The following is a 20,992-nucleotide window of genomic DNA, read 5'->3' as shown; positions in this document are numbered from 1 at the left end:
TCTATCCAGCAATCTGTTAGCTTGATTGTTTACCTGGTCTACTAATGTGGTCACTATAAGTCCAGTTTTCCAAGTTATACATTTGGTCAATATTTTCATTCCAACACTTCCCTTTCTGTCCAATTGATATTCCACATGTCTATCTTTTTGTATGATAATCTCTTCCCCTTGAATGAGCTTTCTACTTCCTTTACCTTAATATATTTTTTAAACCATATCATTTCTAGAAAGGCCTCCTGATGTTCCTTTGGCAGTTTTCTATTCTCAAGGAACCACATTCCACTACTAAGCATGTTGTGATCATTTATGCTGGCGTTTGTCTTTATACTACAAGTGTCTGTAGGATGCATCTGTCTTTCCTTTGCTTCATAGTGGATAACAATGAGTAGATAATGAATACATAACATGAATGAAAGGGTGGATACATGACGGAGTTCAATAGGCTCTATGAGTTTCCTCATAATGCAGATACTCATCTTGAAGATATTTAACTTGATTGAGAGTTTAAAAAATGGTAAAAAATTCACTGTTAGTTGGAACATAGTTACATTCAGGAAGGTGCTACACTTGTGTTGTTGGGAAAATTATAGTAACTTTCACTAAGCCTCCACTATTCCTCCTTTTACTTATATCCACTTGCCTTATGTATTAAATTTCATTATACATGGTATTTCTTTCTGTGTGCTTTAAGTATGAAATATAGCAATTAATAATTAATTTTGGCTCATAAGAAGAACTCATTAATCATTTTATTGGAAGTAAAGTATAATTTGGATTAGAATGAAAATGCAAGATTTTCTCATGAATTTAAAATACATCAAGAGTAACTAATTATTACACAAGATATTCTATGCATGCTCTTTCACAGTAAATTGCACTTCACCAAGTATTAATAATGTTATTTACCAAATACAGGGCGATTCCTCCTCCTATTAAAAAGCCACAATAGACGTCAACTGGGTGGTTCTTATACTGAGTTATCCGTGTTAGCCCGCAGATGATTCCGCAGATGATAAATGTGAAGACCAAGAGTGGTTTCAGTAGCTTAGAGGAATCAGTTAACGTGGAATTGAAGTACATCTTTAAAATGAAAGATGTGAGTTAAGTATGCTAGAAGGGCCATTGTGTTAAAAAAGTCTAAGCAAGTTAAAAGCTCAACTCAAAAGGCTGGTTGATACACTTAACATACTTTCACCTATCCCCTTGCCATGGCTAAGTTCTCAACCTGCCAAGGAGGGAAATGCATGCAAACATTCATTTAATTGCAGAAAAGTTTGAAAAACACTGAAGCAATAGATTTAACCAGAGAATCCCAATATCCCTCCTATATACCACACAATTTCAGTGTATTTGTCTCACAAAAACTACTCAGGCCGTGTTGTCAATCAAACACAATGACTCTTCATTGTGTAACACTTATCAAATTGACAGTGACCTAAAACTCACTGCAGTTACATAATTACTGAATTCTGTGCTCCTGCCTGTGTTTTTGTACACTGACTTAATAAAAGCCCTTTGGTTTTGTTTTTTTGTCACATTCATGAGTTTCATAAATATCTTCCCACAAAGTATTGCATGGAAATGGTCTATGGTTAAGCACTAGAAAAATTCTTTAATTCTACTTTTTTTTTTAAAGTAGCATCTGATAATTGCTTTAGATGCTATTGTATTAAAGGGAAGCAGTACTAAGTTATAATCTAATTTTAGTCACTCTGGGGAAAACACTCATTCTTTGGCTTTTCTACAGGTCACAACTTAACAAGGAGACCATTACTTACCGACACATATACAGCAGCAAAGGCAGCAAGGGTCGCGTGTTGGGACGGGAATGACTTTCTGCCAAAGGAAGACAGCCAAATTATGCACTTTAGTTTAAATGAGCTGCCAGCCATCATCTGAAGAGGGCTGGGTAAGATGTTCAATTTAAAGCCACAAAGAAGCCATACCCTTAATTAATATTTAGTTTATGGAGAAAGCCAGAGTGATTTACTACCCTCAGGAGCATTGCTGGTTGACATGAGCATTAAAGATGTACTTTTTAGTAAAAATTAAAATGAAAGGAAGTAGAAAATAAGTAGGAGGTTGGCAAAGGGACATGTGAGATGATGTCTGAAATGAGTTAGAAAATAATTATGTTTTGGTTACAATTATATAAATTCCTTGTTAAAGTTCATAAAATGTAGGGCTTTGATAATTTTTTATGCTCCCAAAATAGTTTCATTACATTAAGTAATGAAATTATTTTCCCATACCAGTACGTCTTAATGTATTTTTAAACTCTAAACTGTATAGAAAAGCCCTATTTGAACAAACTGCTTCTCTGCTTAGCCCACTTAAATGTGACTGTCCCTTCTAAAACAACACAGAATTTTCTTAAGTTAAACAACTTAGGGAAGAAAGTTCTTTTGGAACATTGGTCAGAAAAAGGCACACAGCAAAAGGATTAGAAATTTCTTTCAATGAAATAAAATCAAGGAAAAAGAGTCAGTTATACTATTGCTTTTCAAATTATTTGACACTTTCTATTCAACACAGGCAAGAAAATGTGGAAGTATTGAGAAAGAATACAGGGCATGATTCTTCAACATAGATTCAAAATTACTGAATGGTCCATGGGAATTTGCTTTGTTGAGAAGTCATCTATAACAAATCCAATTTTCATAATAATTGTTTAGTGTTTTGTATCTCTCTACTTATTTTTTGAGCATCTCAGAAACTTTCTCTTGTCTTATGTTTATTTTACTTTGTTGATTGAAAAACTTTCATATATTCATAGTTTCTTGTGTTTTCATGTCCTTAACTGTCTGAAATGTAAAGTCAGGAGCTGTTTAACATTTCTGTGTTCATTCAAAGAAAAGAGATGCAACTACAACAGATGTCACACCTTTGCAGACTTGAGCAAGAGCAAAATTTACATAATTTTAAAATAAACGAAGAGATATAACACAGGCTATTGTATTTGACTTAAATGAGTTCAATATACATATTGTCTGTCTGCTATAATATATGGATCATTAGTATTTTAGCCCAATTGTGACAGAATACAAAAAATGAGTTCAGTAAAAGGAGGCTTGTATTAAGAATGTGAAACTGAAATTTGGAGACTTCAAGAGAAGAATTTTGAACAAGTCTCTACCAGATCTCTGTGTTATAGTCACTGAATTGATTGTTGCATTGAAAATATGAGTAAAATATATAAATGCCTGTGACTGAAAATGGCATGTTTGTATGGTGCAGTGACAGCAGAATACAGTATTGACATGTAATAGTTATAGAGTTCTGTTTTCAACCTGCCACTGTTGATAACTGTAAGGTCAGATCCTGAACAAATATCTTCCACGATGTAGGAATTTTCTTTGCAGGATACATTCAGAGAGGTGTAGTTTGGCTTGCACACAGTCAGAAAGTATGGTGCCTGATATCCTGTGGACAGTTGTATGATATCTGTAATGAGAGCTGTGGAGCACAGTCCAAACACATGGACACCTAGAAGCAAAATGGAAAACACTGTTACATAGTTGATGGCTAAAGTTGAGTGTATAGTAGTGTTTACCATGTTTATTGCACACTAATATTTTCATCTTATAATGTGCTGTCATTTTCTCTAAGAGCATTTGAGAGATAATATAGAAATTTTCTAAACATCTAAGTTGTTATTTATGGGCAAAACAGTACAATGAGAATTTCCTGATTAGTAATATACTGTAGTCACTCTTGTTAATTAGGATAAATCGTTTATATATATACATATTTATTTTTAATTAAATGCTTTTGTGTGTAGGGATTCAATCTGTTAGTACAGGTGCCTGCAGAGTACAGAAGAGAGTGTTGGAGTTACAGAGCTGAAGTTGCAGGCAGTTGTGAGTGGTCAGATGTGGATGCTAGAAACTGAACTTGGGTTCTCTACAAGAGCAGTGTGTATTCTTAACTTATAAGCCATATCTTCAGTGTTTAAAGTCAATTCTTTACATTATTTACCATAGGTCACTTGCCATATATCAGGGGAAAGTTGATGAATAATTAGAGAGGGACAGAATATGAGAAATGTGATAGAATTAAAAAATGTTTTATCTTAAATATATGTTTAATATATTTTTTGTTTTGTGATCATCTGAATTTACTCAGGGCTATCTGTATGATCATGGATTTGAATCTGTTCATTGGAATCTGGTGGACTTGCAAGTAAGACAATGAATGCACTCCCTCTAATCCATCAGTAGCTAAATAGTTCAGTATTGTGGGAAACAGCTTTTAGAGAAGAGGAGGAGTTGACAGGGATGGAAAGGAGATGAAAACGAATCAGGGGGTGACAGTAGTCAGTATGTATTAAATGAATGTGTAAAATCATCAAAGAACAAATTTAATAAAAGTTACTTAAATTTGTAGTAGAATGTACACAAAAAAATTTAAAAATAATAATTTAAAGTTCTGAGCATTTCTGAGTTGTTAGTACTCTTTTGTCACTTTGGTCTATAATTATAGGCTCAGTTACTAAACTCTACAGAATTCATTCTCAGTTTTCCATAAAGCATAGCACTGATAAAAATGTTAATGTAACAAAGAAGGGGGAAGGCAGACTTTTCCATAATAACCAAACAGCAGTTACAGCCTGGGTAGCTGTGGGAGCTGCCTTATTTGGTGATGGTGTTCTTATATCTCCTGCCAAACTTTCAATTTTATATTCTGGGGCCAATCTTAAATTTTGAATCCTCAAGTTCTATGCTTGTTTGAAGACACTTGATTGGCTCGTCTTGTGAGTAAATCCTTCTAAGATATAGGTGATCTAGAACTTGCCTAGTCTTCCCAAGCTGTCTTGACTCCCTGCATTCATTCTGACTCCATGCTTGCATTTTGATTCATGAGATACCCACAGAAATTGTTCTGAGAGGCACCCCTTCACCACCTCCAGTCCAAGACTGATTTGCATTTTTCTTCTCTAGTGGTTGTCTTCTAATCTATACAGCCTCAGTTCCTTTTCCAGTTACAGTAGGGATTCATGACAAGGAAGGCTTCTCTGCATTCCAGTTCCTATATGCATGCGCAGGGTCTATTATTTACATGTAGGTGTATAAGTATGCACATTAGTGTGTGAATATCATAGAGAACAGAGGGAAGGTGTCAGATCCCTCAGAACTGGAGTTTCAGTCAGTTGTAAACTGCCTAAGGTGGGTTCTGTCTGGGAGTCAAACTCCAGTCCTTTGGAAGAGCAGCAAACACTCTATTGAACCACTTCCCCATCTCCCCTAGGATTCATTCTTTACATGATGTAGCACAGATCACTGTGTGTTGGACACAAAGAGCAGGCAGTGTGATCTGAGATTTGTGTGGTCAAGGTAAAGACTGAATAAGAAGGGAGTCAACTTATTTTACCTTTGGAAAATGAAAATGATACTCTGTAGGCCCAGAGAGGATTGGAGGATGACCGTGTTTGTTGACAGTATTTCAGAGCTCACAGTTCTTTGTCCCTAACATTCTATTCTAATATGGCAACATTTTTCTGAGTACAGCTTTAGGTCTTGGGGTTCTTTTTCTTTACCTCAAATGTTGTGAAGGGGGCTACTGTCTTATTACCATGTCAATATAATGTCAAGAAGATATCTTCAGCTGGGTGGTGGTGGCACACGCCTTTAATCCCAGCACTGGGCGTGGGGAGCAGAGGCAGGGCATCCTGGGCTACAGAGCGAGTTCCAGAACAGGCTCCAAAGCTACACAGAGAAACCCTGTCTTGAAAAACAAAGCAAAGCAAAACAACAAAAAGAAGATATCTTCAAAGAGCATGATCCAAAGAGGATGATTCAGAGCCAGTCATGGGAGAGAAAATTTCATGTGATTATTTATAGGATACTATAAGAAGCTACCAATTCCTTTATGCTAACATGCTGTATGCATAAACAACATTATATTGACTTACTGAGATGAATACAAAACACTCAGGTTGTTGTCTGGTACTGTAGATGATCATTTAAATCAGTGAAAAAAATAATGTGTCTGTGACTCAAACTACATTAAGATAGTCCCATGCTAATTTGATTTAGTAATTAGTATGATTCAGATATTTGCTTAGTCAGACCTGTATTTTTCTTATAGATTCATTAAAAAATGTAAGGTGTGTGTTGGAGATAAGATAGTCTAACCAAGAAATAATAGCCATGATGCAGCGGTCTAGGGTGACATTTCCATGTACAGTGACTTCTGGATGAACCCACTAAGAAACAGAATCACTTATGTGAATAAATTAATCTATGAATCATTGTCAATTAATAATGACCTATTATTCCATTAAAAACAAACAAACAACCTAACAAAACATAATGGGGCATGGTGCCACACACCTATAATCCTAGCACTTTGGAAGTAGAGGCAGGAGGCTTGGTAATTCAAGGCCAGCCTCAGCAATATAGTTAGTTTGAGGCCAGCCAGGACTACATGGAACTTGCCCTTACTTTTACCTTCTCCACCAGGAAAAAACAAAAACCTAAAACATACACTTTGTGAAATTACTTTAAACTAAATTTATGCTTCAATCGGAGTTTTGCAAAATTCCCTGAAATATGTGGTGTGCTAGCTCACGAAACATTGACTCTAAATAACACATTTTCAATAGATAGCCTAAATTCTTTTTTTAAAACGGTTTCCTGTATAACTTAAAATTCATCACACACTGAACATACATCTAAATTACAGTTTTAAGGGTTTAATATCTGTAATTAGACATTGTATTTCTGTGAAGAAAAGCATTTCCTTTCTTTTTGGCTCCTTACACCCACCAACGAATCTGACGGCTCTTCTGAGAAAGGAGTTGAAGTTGCAGCCCCCAGCATTGATGTTGGGTTCCAGTCCAGCTCCATTTCTTCTTTTGGAAAGGCAGCAGTATAGAATCCCTTCTCCCACCATGATCTGCAAAGGTCACATGGTGTCAGCAAGAGTGTAACTATACCTACACACTAACAAGTATAAACTATGCGCCATCCCTTCACACATTGCCAATTCAACACAGAGAAGATACATTTTCCTCAGCACTTCAGAAATGTAAGCAATTTATTCTGCAGATTTAATAAGCAGTGACAAATAAGCAATTGTAGAACTGTGAAGAGGTCTGGCTGTATCTTGTCTACTCCTGTGCATTGGTCAACGGTGTGAAAATATCTCAGAATTTCAATTTGATTACAACAATCAGTCCTCGGCATTTTGAGCATCACACCCAGTGATTCAATCAACCACACTATGGCTGATTCTGTTCTAACTTTGAGAATCTTGACATTAATCCCAAGATACTTTAGAAGAATCAAGTAAGTATAGCATTAGGATCAGAGACATTTGACAAACATATTTGCTCAACAAAACAATTGTTAATTTAGCAGAAGGAGAAATATGTGGAAAGCATGTCTACTATTGAGTGTAGCCATTCCACAGATACTTCTGTAGGGATGGAACGATGTCTTCTATTGGTTAATATGGCAATGACCATCCACATGTAGCTGCTAAGTACTCAAAAATGTAGGCACTACAAATAGATTGAATATTTAATGCTAATTGTGCTATATTAAAATTTTTAACTCAATTAATTTAGACTTAAAAAAACCACATGTTGGATGGATATCTATTGGAGAATGCAGATGACAGGAGAATCTAGAAAAGTAGGTAGGCTTTCTGAGGGATAATCTTTCAGAGTGCCTGCTTACAGTAGATAAAAAAACCACACTGTAGTACAGGACTATTTTAAGATATAAACAGTGGATTTTGCTGTGGGACTTTAAGAACTACAATATTAGTAAAGGAATTCCATATTATTTAGATGTCCTTTCATTCAAGAACTTTTTTCCTCTTTAATTTTCTTACCATACCCAAACATCAATTTCATCACCCTCTATACTATTTGTCTTATCCTTTGAGTAGCTTTTTGAATTGCATACTACACATTCACTTTATAGTCTCTCCTTAGATTAGGAACCCCCAAGAGAAGAGCCACTCCTTAGTTATTCTCATTTTTACATGGAATTTGTGTTGATGAGTTTTACTTTGCTAACTACCCAAAAAATCTGAGGTGCTACTTATTCTGTATAATACAGGCAAGATTTGAATTTATGATTTTATTTATCAAAAATATTTCAAGTGCTTGAGAGTATTATCCCTAATAAGTTTCTGTCATATTAGGTAGTAGTTTCATAAATGTGTGGAGTTGAGGAAAGTAGAGTTTCAAGAGATTAATACTTCCTCAGACACAGTAGATCATGTCACTGCAATGATTATGAATGCACTTAGGATTGAACAATGGTTAACATTAGATGTTTCTGGGTGAGCTTCTAACATCTCATTAAAACCTTTTATTTGCTTTGTAAAATGCTCAAAATTATAACTCTCTTAGCTATATTTATCTGTACATGTGATGTGGTGTGAGTATAATTGTAATGAGTCAATTTGTACACAAATTTTTGATATAATATTCTTCAATGAACTCTGAAGATAAGGCAAACAAATATCACATTGATAACTCTTTTACAGTCAATCCGTACAGAAATGATAGAGGGGAATTTTCTCACAATTCAATGATGAATGAATTATTTATGCTCTTTGACTAATGTTTTCAGACAGTATTACTTCAAAGGAGACCTGGAGATGCCCCGGGCTCTCTATTCTGTGTAGTTAACCCTTCCCTCACACCAGGGTGCTCTAAAAACCTAGGCCAAAGACGTTAGAGCTTCCTTTCTTCCCCAGAAGATCCAAATTTTATAATAAGTTTATTCATCTAAAAAGATGAGAAGAAAACCAGTATCTTTAATGGTCAAAGATGAGAGTCTGTTAATTTTCACTAGGAAATGGAAAGGATGTAGGAGCTATGGAAGTAATTTTTGTAGTAAGGTTACAATGACTCTGCATGCCACAGAATCAATGCTGAGAAGAGTTCTTATTTAGGGGAAAGGCCTGAAAATTAGAAAGAACAATGAAATCACAACAAATCCAGAAGATTTCTATATATTTGGAGAGAGAGGTGTCCGATACTGTCATTTATCCACAATTACACAGTTCATCTCAACACTGAGTTGTTTACTATGAAACTGCTGTGGAAGGAAAAAAGTCACTGAAGTCTCTGAAGTCTCCAAGAGATGGTGGTTCATCCCCAAACACAAATAGTTCCTGATTTGCTTCTCTTTACATTAAGAGGCATATGGCAGGATGGAGGCCCTACAGAAATGCCCCAATAGAAGGAGGTGGACCTGGGTTCCTCACGTCTGCTCTGTGGGAGGAAGAGGTGGTATGTTTACACTGATTTATCAGGTCTTCAAGCTCCAATGTCCTAGGAAGCATCCCTAACTTGTATATTGAGACTTTGTGATGGGATTCAAAAGAAATAAGAATGCTATGATGAACCGGGTGGTGGTGCATGCCTTTAATCCCAGCACTCAGGAGGCAAAGGTAGGAGGATCTCTGTGAGTTCGAGACCAGTCTGGTCTACAAAAGCTAGGAGGACAGCCTCCAAAGCCACAGAGAAAGTCTGTCTTGAAAAACAAAACAAAACAAGAAAGCTACGATGAGGGCAAGTTCGCTGCTCCCAACACATGAAAAATGTCAGGAGAAGAAGCATCGTGTGATATATGCTCCTGATAGGATGCATCGCAATTAGACATTTTGCAAGTGACTCAGTGTTTATTTGCTCACTTTATTCACTCATAGATTAGTGAATAAACACTTTTGCAACTATAAAATGTGAGTTATTCAAATGCTTGCACATAAACAGTCTTTTTGGTAGAGTCATACATAGCCATGCAGTACTTTATGCATTTTTTACAGACATATCAATTAAATCCATGTACTATACTTTGGCTAAAAAAATGCTTTCTGACATGATAGGTTTAAAGCAAACATACTTTTTCTGCTATCACCAAATGACTAAGCAAAATGACAGGAATCTGTTACTATTTGAGGAAATATAATAAAGAGTTTTCTGTGTTTCCAAGTGCATCATAAATATGTCTAATTGAATACTGAATTCACTGGAGCTCAAATATGATTAATTTACAAAGGGAATAAATCAGGCTTCAATTATTTTATTCAAATAGTTTATTAAATGTATTTATGGTTTAAATAACGTATTATTATTTACTATAGGAGTGGTACTTTGAATACAGAGTCATGGTTACTTTAAAGTGAAGAGTTTAGAAAGTCTACACAGAAGACTTTTAAAAATTGTTGATATACCAAAACTAAAAATGTCAATGCATCAGAAAGTCTTATACAATATCCATTTAAGTGTGCCTTTTCATTTAATGACACTTGTTCAACATTCATGAGTATAATGAAGGACCTAGAGATTAGCACAGGCTCCTTCTGGAATAAGTAAACAACGCCACCCTGGGAACATTGTTTCTTGACCTTTAGGCTAGTAGTGTGGGGGCAGAACAAAAGGCAGCAGAGTTTGCTCCCCTTATTTATTAATGGTTTACTTAAAATAAGCTACTTGTAATGTGTAGTAACACATTAAAACAATTGTTTAGAAATGAAATACCAAGGAAATAAAACTGCCAATTACGGTGATATCTTGCTTGTATAAATAAAGCCTGTCTTATGTCAGAGTGTTATGATAAAATGGGGGACCTTGTTGGATTCCATGACAGGTATGGGTGACCATGGTGGGGGATAAACATTCCAGGAAGACAGAGCTTAGTGAGAAGTTTTATTAGAAAGGGGAGAAAGGGGGAAGGAAAAAGAAAAGTGGTAAAGAGGCACAGAGACACAGAGATAGAGAAAGGACAGAAGAGAAGGAGACAGGAAACGTCCTGTCTGCCCCAGGGGAACAGCAGGAAAGCAGGAAAGAGAACAGAAGTGGGTGGAGCCTTTCTTTCAAAGATCCAGGGTAAATACACCTGCCATACACAGGTGGGTGAGGGGCATGGCGAGGTTTGCCTGGATTACAATACAGAGAATGGAGCGGCCACCAGCTAACCATAGAGGACTAGCATATCTAGCTAACCATAGTCAATGAACAAATAGATAAATGAACTGATTAGGTTACTTTCAAAGAGAAACAAAATGGTTAATAACTATTTTAAAAGTGTTCAGTATTCCTAGCTATCAGAAATATGAAAATTAAAATTACCTTAAGATATTACCCTTCCTTAATCAGAGTGACTGTCATTAATAAATTTGACAAGAAATGTTGGAGAGGATGTGGAGAGAAGGGAAGCCTTATTTGCTGTTGGTGGAGGCAAAAAAGTAATACAGCCATTGTGGAAATCATTTGGAGATTTCTCACATAAAAAGTAGAACTACCATATGACTTCAATATTTATTTCTGGGCATATATCTACAGAAGTCCATATCCTACCCTAGAGATATTTGAACCTCAAGTTTATTGCTTTTACATTTACTATAGTGATAAATCAGAATCAGCTAAGTTGTCCATCAATAGATGAATCGATATTGAAAATTTATATGTATATAAAATGGAATACTATTCAGCTCTAAAGAAACATACATTCACAAAGTTTGTAGGTAAATAAATGTACTTAGGATGTGCGACATTAAGCAAAGTCCCTCATTCTGAGAAAGTAAAACCACATGTTTTCCCTCACATGAAGAGTCTAGTTAGTAACACCTGCACATACATAAGTAGAAGGCGAAAGATTTATACAAACTGAAGAGAAACCAGAGTATACCTGCACGTATGTAGCAAGTGTGCATTTGGTACATTATTTCACATTGGACTATGAAAACAAACAAACAATAGCAACAAAAAACAAAAGAAACTCACTGAGCTGTATAGTCTTTGGTGTGGATAATTTTAGCATGTGATTTTCTTTTGCAACATTTTTATAGCAAAGTTTAAAACTAAAAACAACTACGCTTTAATTCACTTCTGGTAGATTGGGGCATTTCTTTATGTACATGTTTTTAAAATGCAAATTTCTCACTCTGTCTGCCTGCCTGCCTACCTACCTGCCTGCCTGCCATGTGCAGCCATGCACGTGTGTGTGTATGTATGTGTGTGTGTGTTTGTGTGTATGTGTGTATGTGTTTGTAGTAAGCATTCATGCATGACCAGAAGGTGAGTTTTGAGCTCTTTACAGTTGGTATGCTTATATTCAGCATAAAGTGTTAATTTAGTGAAACTGAATCTATAAATGTTATTAAAATCCTTTTTGAGGACAGAATCTGTTGTGTATATAAATGTTTATTTTCAACTTTCTGGAATTCAAATAGTAAACAAGCAATGAAACCTACATCAATTAAAATTATAACAGCAATATAAAGTATCCATTAAGAATAATTGTCTAATTAGAAAACTTTTTCTCATAATGGTGTATAAAAGTAAACAGATCATTTTGGAAATTGTGTAATTTTTTAAAAACTTTAAATGCCAACAGTTTTAAACAATCAACCACATGATAATATCAATATACACAATATATCTCAAAGACAAGATCATCCTAGTCCAAGGGTTAGAGTTCATCTGTCTGTCTGCCTGCCTGCCTGCCTGCCTGCCTGCCTGCCTGCCTGTCTGTCTGTCTGTCTGTCTGTATATCTAGAACACTTGCTTGCTAGATACACAAACTGGGTCATCTTTTGTTTTCTGGGACTGAACAATAAAATTGGGGGGGGTCAATTCTTACCGTAATTGCAGGTCCAGCAAAAGCCAAGCTAAGCAACATGAGGAATGGGATGGCCTCCTGGGTTGGCTCAATGTACGGCATGCTAAGACTCCGGTCATAGCAGCTGAATCCAGAGTGCACAGGTTTGAAGACATCTGTGAGTTCCAGGAAATACAGGCTAACCACAGATGATGCCAATATTGGCAACTGAGGGTGAAAGACACAGGAGACAGTCTATTTTTGTAAATAGGACAAATAGAATTAGTACATCTTGAAGTTTGAAACTGGTGGAATTTTTCCCTTCTGCCATGGCTCTTCGGTGGGGCAGACTACAATGCATTCATAAAGTGCTGTGGGTTTGACATTCACAGTATGCCTCCTAGTTATCTACCTTGCCAGGCCCCTCTCCCTTGTCACCTTAGCCTATTCGTTCACCTTTCACTTCACTTACCAATCCTCCCATCCACTCTTCCACCACTAACATCACAAGGAGATTTCTGGAAATGTTCTAACCCACTTCATTCTCCACCTTAAGCATCCTGTTAATTGCCATTCTCATCTGAACCAAATTTCAAATGTCTAACATGAACAAGATTCAAGAGCTACACCATGGAATGGAAATTTCTTCAATATCTGGCCTTTGTTTCAGAGTCTGACTCTTCCAGTGCCAACTTCTGTCACTCCTCAATTTGCTGCTGACCACGCCCAGATTATTCTTGATGCTTGTTCTATGAGAGTCAAATTTACTCCTGCCCAAGGTCCTTTGCATCTTTGGCTCCTTTTCCTTTCATGTCTTTCCCTTGATTCTTACCAGGAAGGACATTTCTCCTCCATTAATGGGACTGCCCTGTACCATCCAGCCACGGTGACCTTTGATCCATCCTCAACCTTGTCATCTAGCTTGATTTTTAATAGCACTTATTAATCAAAATTACTTTGAGAATTAACATTATGCTAGCAAAGTTAGCAATTAAGTTATTTAGTTTTCATCTGCTATAAACTACCACTGAAATAAAGACTTAAGGAAGTAAGAATCTGCCAATGTTATTTATTGCTGAGTCCCTGGAGCATAAAACTATTACTTGTACATGGTAATATTCAATACATCATTTAGTATTTAGTGTCCTATAACCACTTATCAATAAATATGAGACTGACCTAATACCTACTATGCTAATGAGGCCCCTTCACTTATCAATAAAAAATTAACTGAATAAATGTGCAAACCCTAATGTGTTATGGTAAGTATATTGGAGTCACCAGATTTAGCAAATAAAAATACACACTATCCAGTGAAATAAAAATTTCAGATTGTAATAACTAATTTTTATTGTAAGACTATTTCACTCAGTGATTGAGAAATACATTGAAGATTATTCATTGTTTTTCTGAAACTTTAATTTCATCGACCATCTCTTTGACTCCTTAAACCAATTACAATGTAGTTTATAACGTTTTGTTTTATATAATTTGTGAATTTATTCTTTCATTCAACCTATATGCTCTAGAGAAAAAGACATACACTGAGATAATCCCAGTTTTCTAGAACATGTGAATTTTTTTGCTTAATAACGGTCCTGCCAAAGCTAACAATACAGACTTACATATCATTCAGAAATGTTTTGTTTGGCATTGGGAAGTGACTCAGTCAGTATACTGCTTTTTCTGCATATGTGAGGATCTGAGTTTGATCCCCACTATCTATACAATAAACCGGGAGTCAGTCAACCTCAAGATCCAGCAATTCCATTCTTAGGCATATTCCCAAAGGGTGAGTATTCATACCATGAGGACATCTGTTCAACTATGTTAATAGCAGCATTATTTGTAATAGCAAGAACCTGGAAGCAACCTAGATGCCCCTCAATGGATGAAGAAAATATGGTACAATTACACAATGGAGTACTACTCAGCATAAAAAACAAGTCTTAAAATTCTCAGGCCAATGGATGGAACTTGAAGAAACCATCCTAAGTAAGGCAACCCAGACACAGAAAGACAAGCATGGTATGTATACACTCATAAATGGATATTAGACATAGAGCAAAGGATAGTCAGCCTACAATCCACAACCCCAGGGAAGCCGAGAAATGAGGAGAGAGACATACAGGGTCCCCCAGAGAAGATAAAAGGGACAAGATCTGCTGAGCAAATTGGGAGCATGGGAGGAGGGAGGATGGAGGTGGAAGGAAGGGGAGGGAGGGGATAGGAGAACTTGAGAGACCAAGAAGATAGTATTGGGGGAAGAATAGAGAATGAGAGCAAGAAAAGAGATATCTTAATAGGGGGAGCCATTATAGGTTTAAAGAGAAATCTGGCACTAGGTAAATGTCCAGAGGGATCCATAAGGATGACTTCAACTAAGAATCTAAGCAATAGTGGAGAGGCTACCTTAAATGCCTTTCCCCTATAATGATATTAATAACTACCTTAAATGCCATCCTAGAGCCTTCATCCAGTAGCTGATGAAAGCAGAAGAAGAGATTCACAGTCAAGCACTGAACCAAGCTCCTGAAATCCAGTTGTAAAGAGGAAGGAGTGATGAGCAAAGGGGTCAAGGCCATGCTGGGAAATCCACACCCCTGAATGTGGGTGTCAGTTGGGAGGCCTGGGAAGTCTATGGGGCCTCTGGCAGCAGAACCAGTATTTTTCCCTAGTTATGAATGGGCTTTGGGATCCCATTCCCTATGGCAGGATACTCTCTTATCCTAGGTACACGGGGGAGGGCCTAGGCCCTTCTCCAATGATGTATCAGACTTTGATGATCCTTCATGGGAGGCTTCACCCTCATTGGGGAGTGAATTGAGGGTGGGATGGGGGGAGTGGATGACTAGCTTCTTGAGTTCTTTGTATATTTTATAAATCAGCCTTTAGTCAGATGTGGGGTTGGTGAAGAGCTTATCCCATTCTGTGGGCTGCCATTTTTTCTTGTGACTGTGTCCTTTACCTTATAGAAGCTTCTCAGTTTCAGGAGGCCCCATTTATTAATTGTTGATCTCAGTGTCTGTGCTACTAGTGTTATGTTCAGAAAGTGGTCTCCTGTACCAATTCATTCAAGTGTACTTCCCACTTTCTCTTCTAAGAGGTTCAGTGTGGCTGTACTGTATTTATTGAGGTCTTTGATCCATCTGGACTTAAGTTTTGTGCATGGTGAAAGATATGGATCTATTTGCAATCTTCTACATGTCAGCATCCAGTTATGCTTGCACCAATTGTTGAAGATGAACTTACAAGTAAGCAAAATTTTACCAATGTAATTCATCTGAACATAAAGTTGGTCTTATTTAGCAGAGACATATTCCCCCATTGGATTTTATGTCTGATTTCATGGAGCCCTTGTCCAACTGTGTTACCAAAGACATAGCCAAAGAATGAAGGTATTATTTCCAATGCTTGTACATGGGAAAAAGGGAAAGAATGCTTAGAAGTTTGCCAATGCAGTAGAACCAGTGGAGTCAGGTGGTTTTTAAGTGAGTAGGATGTTCTAGTACCACTAGGTCCCTTTGTACCACAGATGACATTGGAAGTGCTCCTTAAATTTCAGTTTCCTTATCTATGAAATTATCTATGTTGGGAGAACTCATTACCACTGGTCAGTTGACAAGAAGAAATTGTAAACAAGATGACACAGTACTGTGAATTAGTACTGGGATATGAATTAGTACTATGATTCCCTTATTCACAGTTTTTTATCTGTGACCTCAGTTACCTGTGATTTAAAAATATTAAGCAGAAAATCTATGGATAAAATTGCAAAAGCTTACAACAAATTTTACCATAAGGCATGATAAATGCTCATATTTATTATTAGAGTTGCTAGTCTCTTCCCATGTCTAATTCCTAAGTTAAACTTTATCCTAAGTCTCAGGTATTCCTGGAATGGGACCTCTGCAGATAAGATATGGCTACTGTTTAAAGTTGTCCAATATAGTTGCATAATGTTAGCAATATACTTCTTATACTTTCTGATTCTCACCTTAATTCCCAAGCACCCATCTTTTGCATGCTGGCTCTATTAATTAATTTTGTACTTATCTGGAATGGATATATAGAATGGGTCTGATGTTTTCCCAAACTAAAATCTTCAGGCTGTGGTGTAATCATACTTTCAATATTGACATTAGTGATTGCTAATATAATAATGACTTCCAAATAGATGCACACTCATTGGTACACACAAATAATAAGTTAACATGTGAATTAAAATAATTTGCATTTCTAGTATCTAGGTCTTTTTGTGTTTCTTACATTAGCCAATTTTTGTAGCTATGTAATAGTTATCTATGTTGAGTAGAAGCCTGTTTCAATACCTTATTTCTTTTCAAAATTAGGAAAATTTTTTCTATTCCTTAGATGTCAGTGTCTCCATTTGTTACTTAAAATGTCATTTAATTTCTTTCTCATCAACTTTTGTCTTTTACCACTCAAGCTCAGTGAATTAAATCACATTTTTTCTGTAATGCTTGTCTTCAGAAGTGTCTTTTCATCTTCAAATGCTTAGCAACAGAAGTTGCTTTTGAATGTAAGAAAGTTAACAGATGAAATGTTCTAGTTTTGGAAAACATACATAATTTTATATGCACATAATAGGAAAAGTTGCAAAGATTTTGATAGCACTTAAAATGAGATCTTGAGGGTTTAAAACTGTGTACATTACAAGTATAGATATTTTATTCTTTAATTGTGATGTAGCTAAGAAAACGGGGTGAGTTAACCTGCTTTTTGCAGTAGTACCGAGAAGGGAAATTACCCGAACAGTAGAAAAGCGGTTTTCAAAAAGAACAGATTGATTCTCATAATTACTATGCACTCGTGAGTGAAAATGATAGAGCAATTTAAAAGAAAATAAAGTGGTAACTTTTGAAACACAGGGCTAAGGGAAAGGAAGTTATTTTAAAAGATCACATTTTCTGTGTAATGTTGATTTCAAAAATCCAAATCTGTAGTTATATACCAGCTTTAGTGACGATTTATGCAATCAACCATGGCATCTTATCTAGGACAGATAACTTGCTTGTTTCCAGTATGCCAATACCAATGACATGGTTACTCCCCATTGGGGAGCATTCAATTTGCTCTCCAGATGGTGGAACAAATCTTAGTTTCTACCTAGGGACGACTTCATGGCCATGATGGATACAGAATCCTCTTGAAATGGTGGCCCCATCTCCCCCAAAAGGCCACTCAACATACACAGCACAGCTGGGTGACTTGCTTACTGTTTTCTTTAATAAATATCTATTGAGAGCCTGCCTGATCACACAAGTCAGTATATAGGTTGTGATTAAGCAGAGACCTTAATGTCATAGATATTCTTTTCTAGATGAGGAAGGCAGATAAAAAGAATTTTGGAAAAATATTTATAAGCAGAATGTGTATGCACATGTAAGAGGTGCAAGACACTTTTTTAAGTGCATAGCTCAAACTAAATGGTGGAGGGAAAAACTTTCCAATTCAATTGACTTAAATTCCAGTGGATTCAGAGTTTACCTAGATGTCCAGTAAAGAAAGGAGATGGCTATTATGTGGCCCAGAACTAAAGCTATTGAGAACCCACTAGTTAAGGTAGTAGTTGTAAAAACATGACAGGAATTCAGTGGACAGTCATTGGGGAAGAGAAAACAATAAAGGTTGGTTTCAGGGATTTGCAATCCAAGCAGTAGGGCCAGCAGGACCATTTCCTAGGAAGAGGAATGCTGGAAAAAAAAAAACACGTAGGGAGTGATCAAAGATACTGTTTTACAGCTATTCAAATTGAGATGTCTCTTGATTGTTTAAGCACAGTTGGCCAGCAAACAGCAACTTGCTATTTGGAGGGTAAAAATTATAAAGAAGAAGGTTGAAGTTCCATGGCTGTAGGATTGTTTAAACAAAAGCACCATCCTCACTTTTGAAGAACTACACTGGCACAAAAATTTCAATGTTATCTTGGTTTTGCTATGAGTAATGCCACAAGAAGTCAAAGAATATAACTATGTGAGTTATTCAAAGGAACATTTTTAGACTAATAAGAAATTTAAAGTGGGAAGTCTAAATGTCATTTTGACACATATCCCAAAGTTATATACAGTAGTGAATTCTGGGCTGAGGCAATAGCTCAGGCAATAAAGTGCTGAAAGTATGAAGAACTGAATTGGATCCCCAGCATCCATGTGAGAAAAACCCAGTATGGCCTTTTCTGTAATCCCAGTGCTGGGGTGGAGAGAGGAGTCAGGGGGAACTAATGCCTTTTGATGAACAGTCTGCCTCCTAGCTCAGTGAGAGACCCTGCCTCAAAAAGTAAAGTGGTTAAGCTGGGGATACTTCTCAGCAGATAGAGCACTTGCTGAACAACCATGATGATCACAAATGTGAGCCTCCTTGAGTCTCATAAAAGTGCATAGAATGCACATAAGAGTTGACTGTAGAAGCCACATCTCTAATTCCAGGGGTTTGACAGATGGGAGGTAGAAACAGGGGAATCCCCAGAAGTTCTCAAGCCTGCTAGCCAAGGTCCCAAACTCAAGGCTGTCCTCCAACCTTCACACAAGTGCTAAGGCACTTGTGCCTCCACATTTACACACACACACAGTCCACAAACACAAAAAGGAAAATAATGAATCAGAGAACGAAGAACAAGCCTGATATACACTTCTAGCTCCCTCATATATGTACACACACATGAACACATGCACAAAACTTGAAATCTCCCAGAGCATTGCATAATTGAAATAGAAAAATATTAATAGGTCAAAGTGGTTTTATTAAGGACTGAGAATGCTGTCAAGAGGCAACACATTGATGAGGACACTTTCTCTTCCCTGTTATACTAGCTTTAATGATGCTCTGTGGCATTTTTTTTCTGTGTAGACAATATTTCATCCAAATATTGGCAATAACAGTGTCAAAAATATAATATAAAGCTTTATGATCTCTAAAACAAATTTTGCTTTAATAATAGCATATTCAGATAAGTAAGAATTAAACTTAAGAATAGATTATAAGAACTAACATTTTATTCTCAATAAAGGGGCAGGTTAGAATGAATATTTAGCATACAGAGGTCCGGAAATCTGAACTCGCTTTCACATATGAAATGGGATGTGTAGATAGAAATTAAAACAGCAGGAGCATGGAAAACCAGTGCTGGCCTCAGAGCCTGGATAAGCCAGCTTCTTCCTTCATTTATTCCCCAGTTTTAGGGATTTGAACAAGCTTTCAACCTGTTGGGGATTTGCTCATTACCAGTGAAATAAAGAGTTCTTCCACAGCTCTCTGATTCTAAAGTCGTCCACATGCAAAGTAATGAAGAAGCATCTGCTCTCACCTTTTTCAGCTCTCACCACCCTAAATAAAAGTATCAAGATTTCCTGTATATTATTTCTTACAGTTTCTTTTTGCCTCCCCTTACAGTGGCTTACAGGCTGATTTTCATAGAATTTACATTTGACAATGCAACCAACAGCAACCTTGTAATACTGAAGTGTGTGAATACCTTTTACAATGACATTAATGGACTTCTGTGTATGGGGCTTTCTCTTTTAAAAAAATGTTGACATATGTCTATATGCTATACACTCCACAAACACTTCTCTGGTTCCCTATAATGCTTACATCTCAAAAGTGACATTTTGAACATCTTTGCATTATGGTTCATTATCAATTCTTTCTTTTTCAACAAGTACTCTTTCATTCCTTTTTCTCTGCAATTTTTCTGCCCTCTGCTCAGAACTTAGGCCCTCACTTCCTACATTTAATATATAGCTTCATTAGAAGACTTGTTCATTTGTCATTGATTATAGATATTTGTATATTAATGGTCTTATCCTAAGCTCAGGAATCTGAAAGTTAGATCTCTACATAAATCTCTGTTTTGAATGTGTTCACTAAATGGGAGATTCAACTAAAGGAGACCAGGAACTTACTATCAAAGGAAGTGGAAATAAAATCTATTTACAATAGATGTGTTTAGGACTTAGGAACTTATTCCAGGTACTGTACTGATCTTAAATTATTGCTGTATTGAATTTATATTTTATGTAGGCTAAGTAAGTATCTGTTGGCATCTTCAACTTAAATATGAAAAACTGGAGTGCAGATAAGTTATATGAATTATATAACTATCATAAAGTAGTGAGAGTACCAGACTCCTGCACAGTTGCCTAAGTCCAGGAAAGTTGCTCTGAACTGCTTTGCTTGTGAGTTTTAGCTTGCCCCCCACCTCAAATGGTATGCAAGAATGACTACACTTCCCAAGATGGAAATGGGCTGTGTAGGAGACTTATGTATTACAGAATACTTGTTTAACTATGCAAAGATTGTTACATTTGTTTAACTATGTAAAGATGTGTTGTGTTTATTCATGTTGTAGAATACTTAACTGTGGATATGTTGCATTTATTTATGTTATGGAATATTTGTTTAAC

At 36.4% G+C, this 20,992-nt stretch overlaps 1 protein-coding gene across 1 annotated transcript in view; it reads right to left on the bottom strand.

Moving 5' to 3' along the window:
- The window catches only part of Plppr4 (phospholipid phosphatase related 4), a 38,244-nt gene that overhangs the window by 4,976 nt on the left and 12,276 nt on the right, over nucleotides 1-20,992 (bottom strand). The window contains exons 2-6 of the mRNA XM_005077117.4: nucleotides 12,609-12,794; nucleotides 6,768-6,897; nucleotides 3,291-3,486; nucleotides 1,779-1,836; nucleotides 907-1,080 (exon numbers count right to left, since the gene is read on the bottom strand). Coding sequence (XP_005077174.1) covers nucleotides 907-1,080; nucleotides 1,779-1,836; nucleotides 3,291-3,486; nucleotides 6,768-6,897; nucleotides 12,609-12,794 — 744 coding nt within the window. The remainder of the gene's footprint in view (nucleotides 1-906; nucleotides 1,081-1,778; nucleotides 1,837-3,290; nucleotides 3,487-6,767; nucleotides 6,898-12,608; nucleotides 12,795-20,992) is intronic.

The sequence above is a fragment of the Mesocricetus auratus genome, unplaced genomic scaffold, assembly GCF_017639785.1.
Source record: "Mesocricetus auratus isolate SY011 unplaced genomic scaffold, BCM_Maur_2.0 Super-Scaffold_100009, whole genome shotgun sequence".
Lineage (NCBI taxonomy): Eukaryota > Metazoa > Chordata > Mammalia > Rodentia > Cricetidae > Mesocricetus > Mesocricetus auratus.
This window is presented reverse-complemented; position numbering and strand designations above follow the sequence as displayed.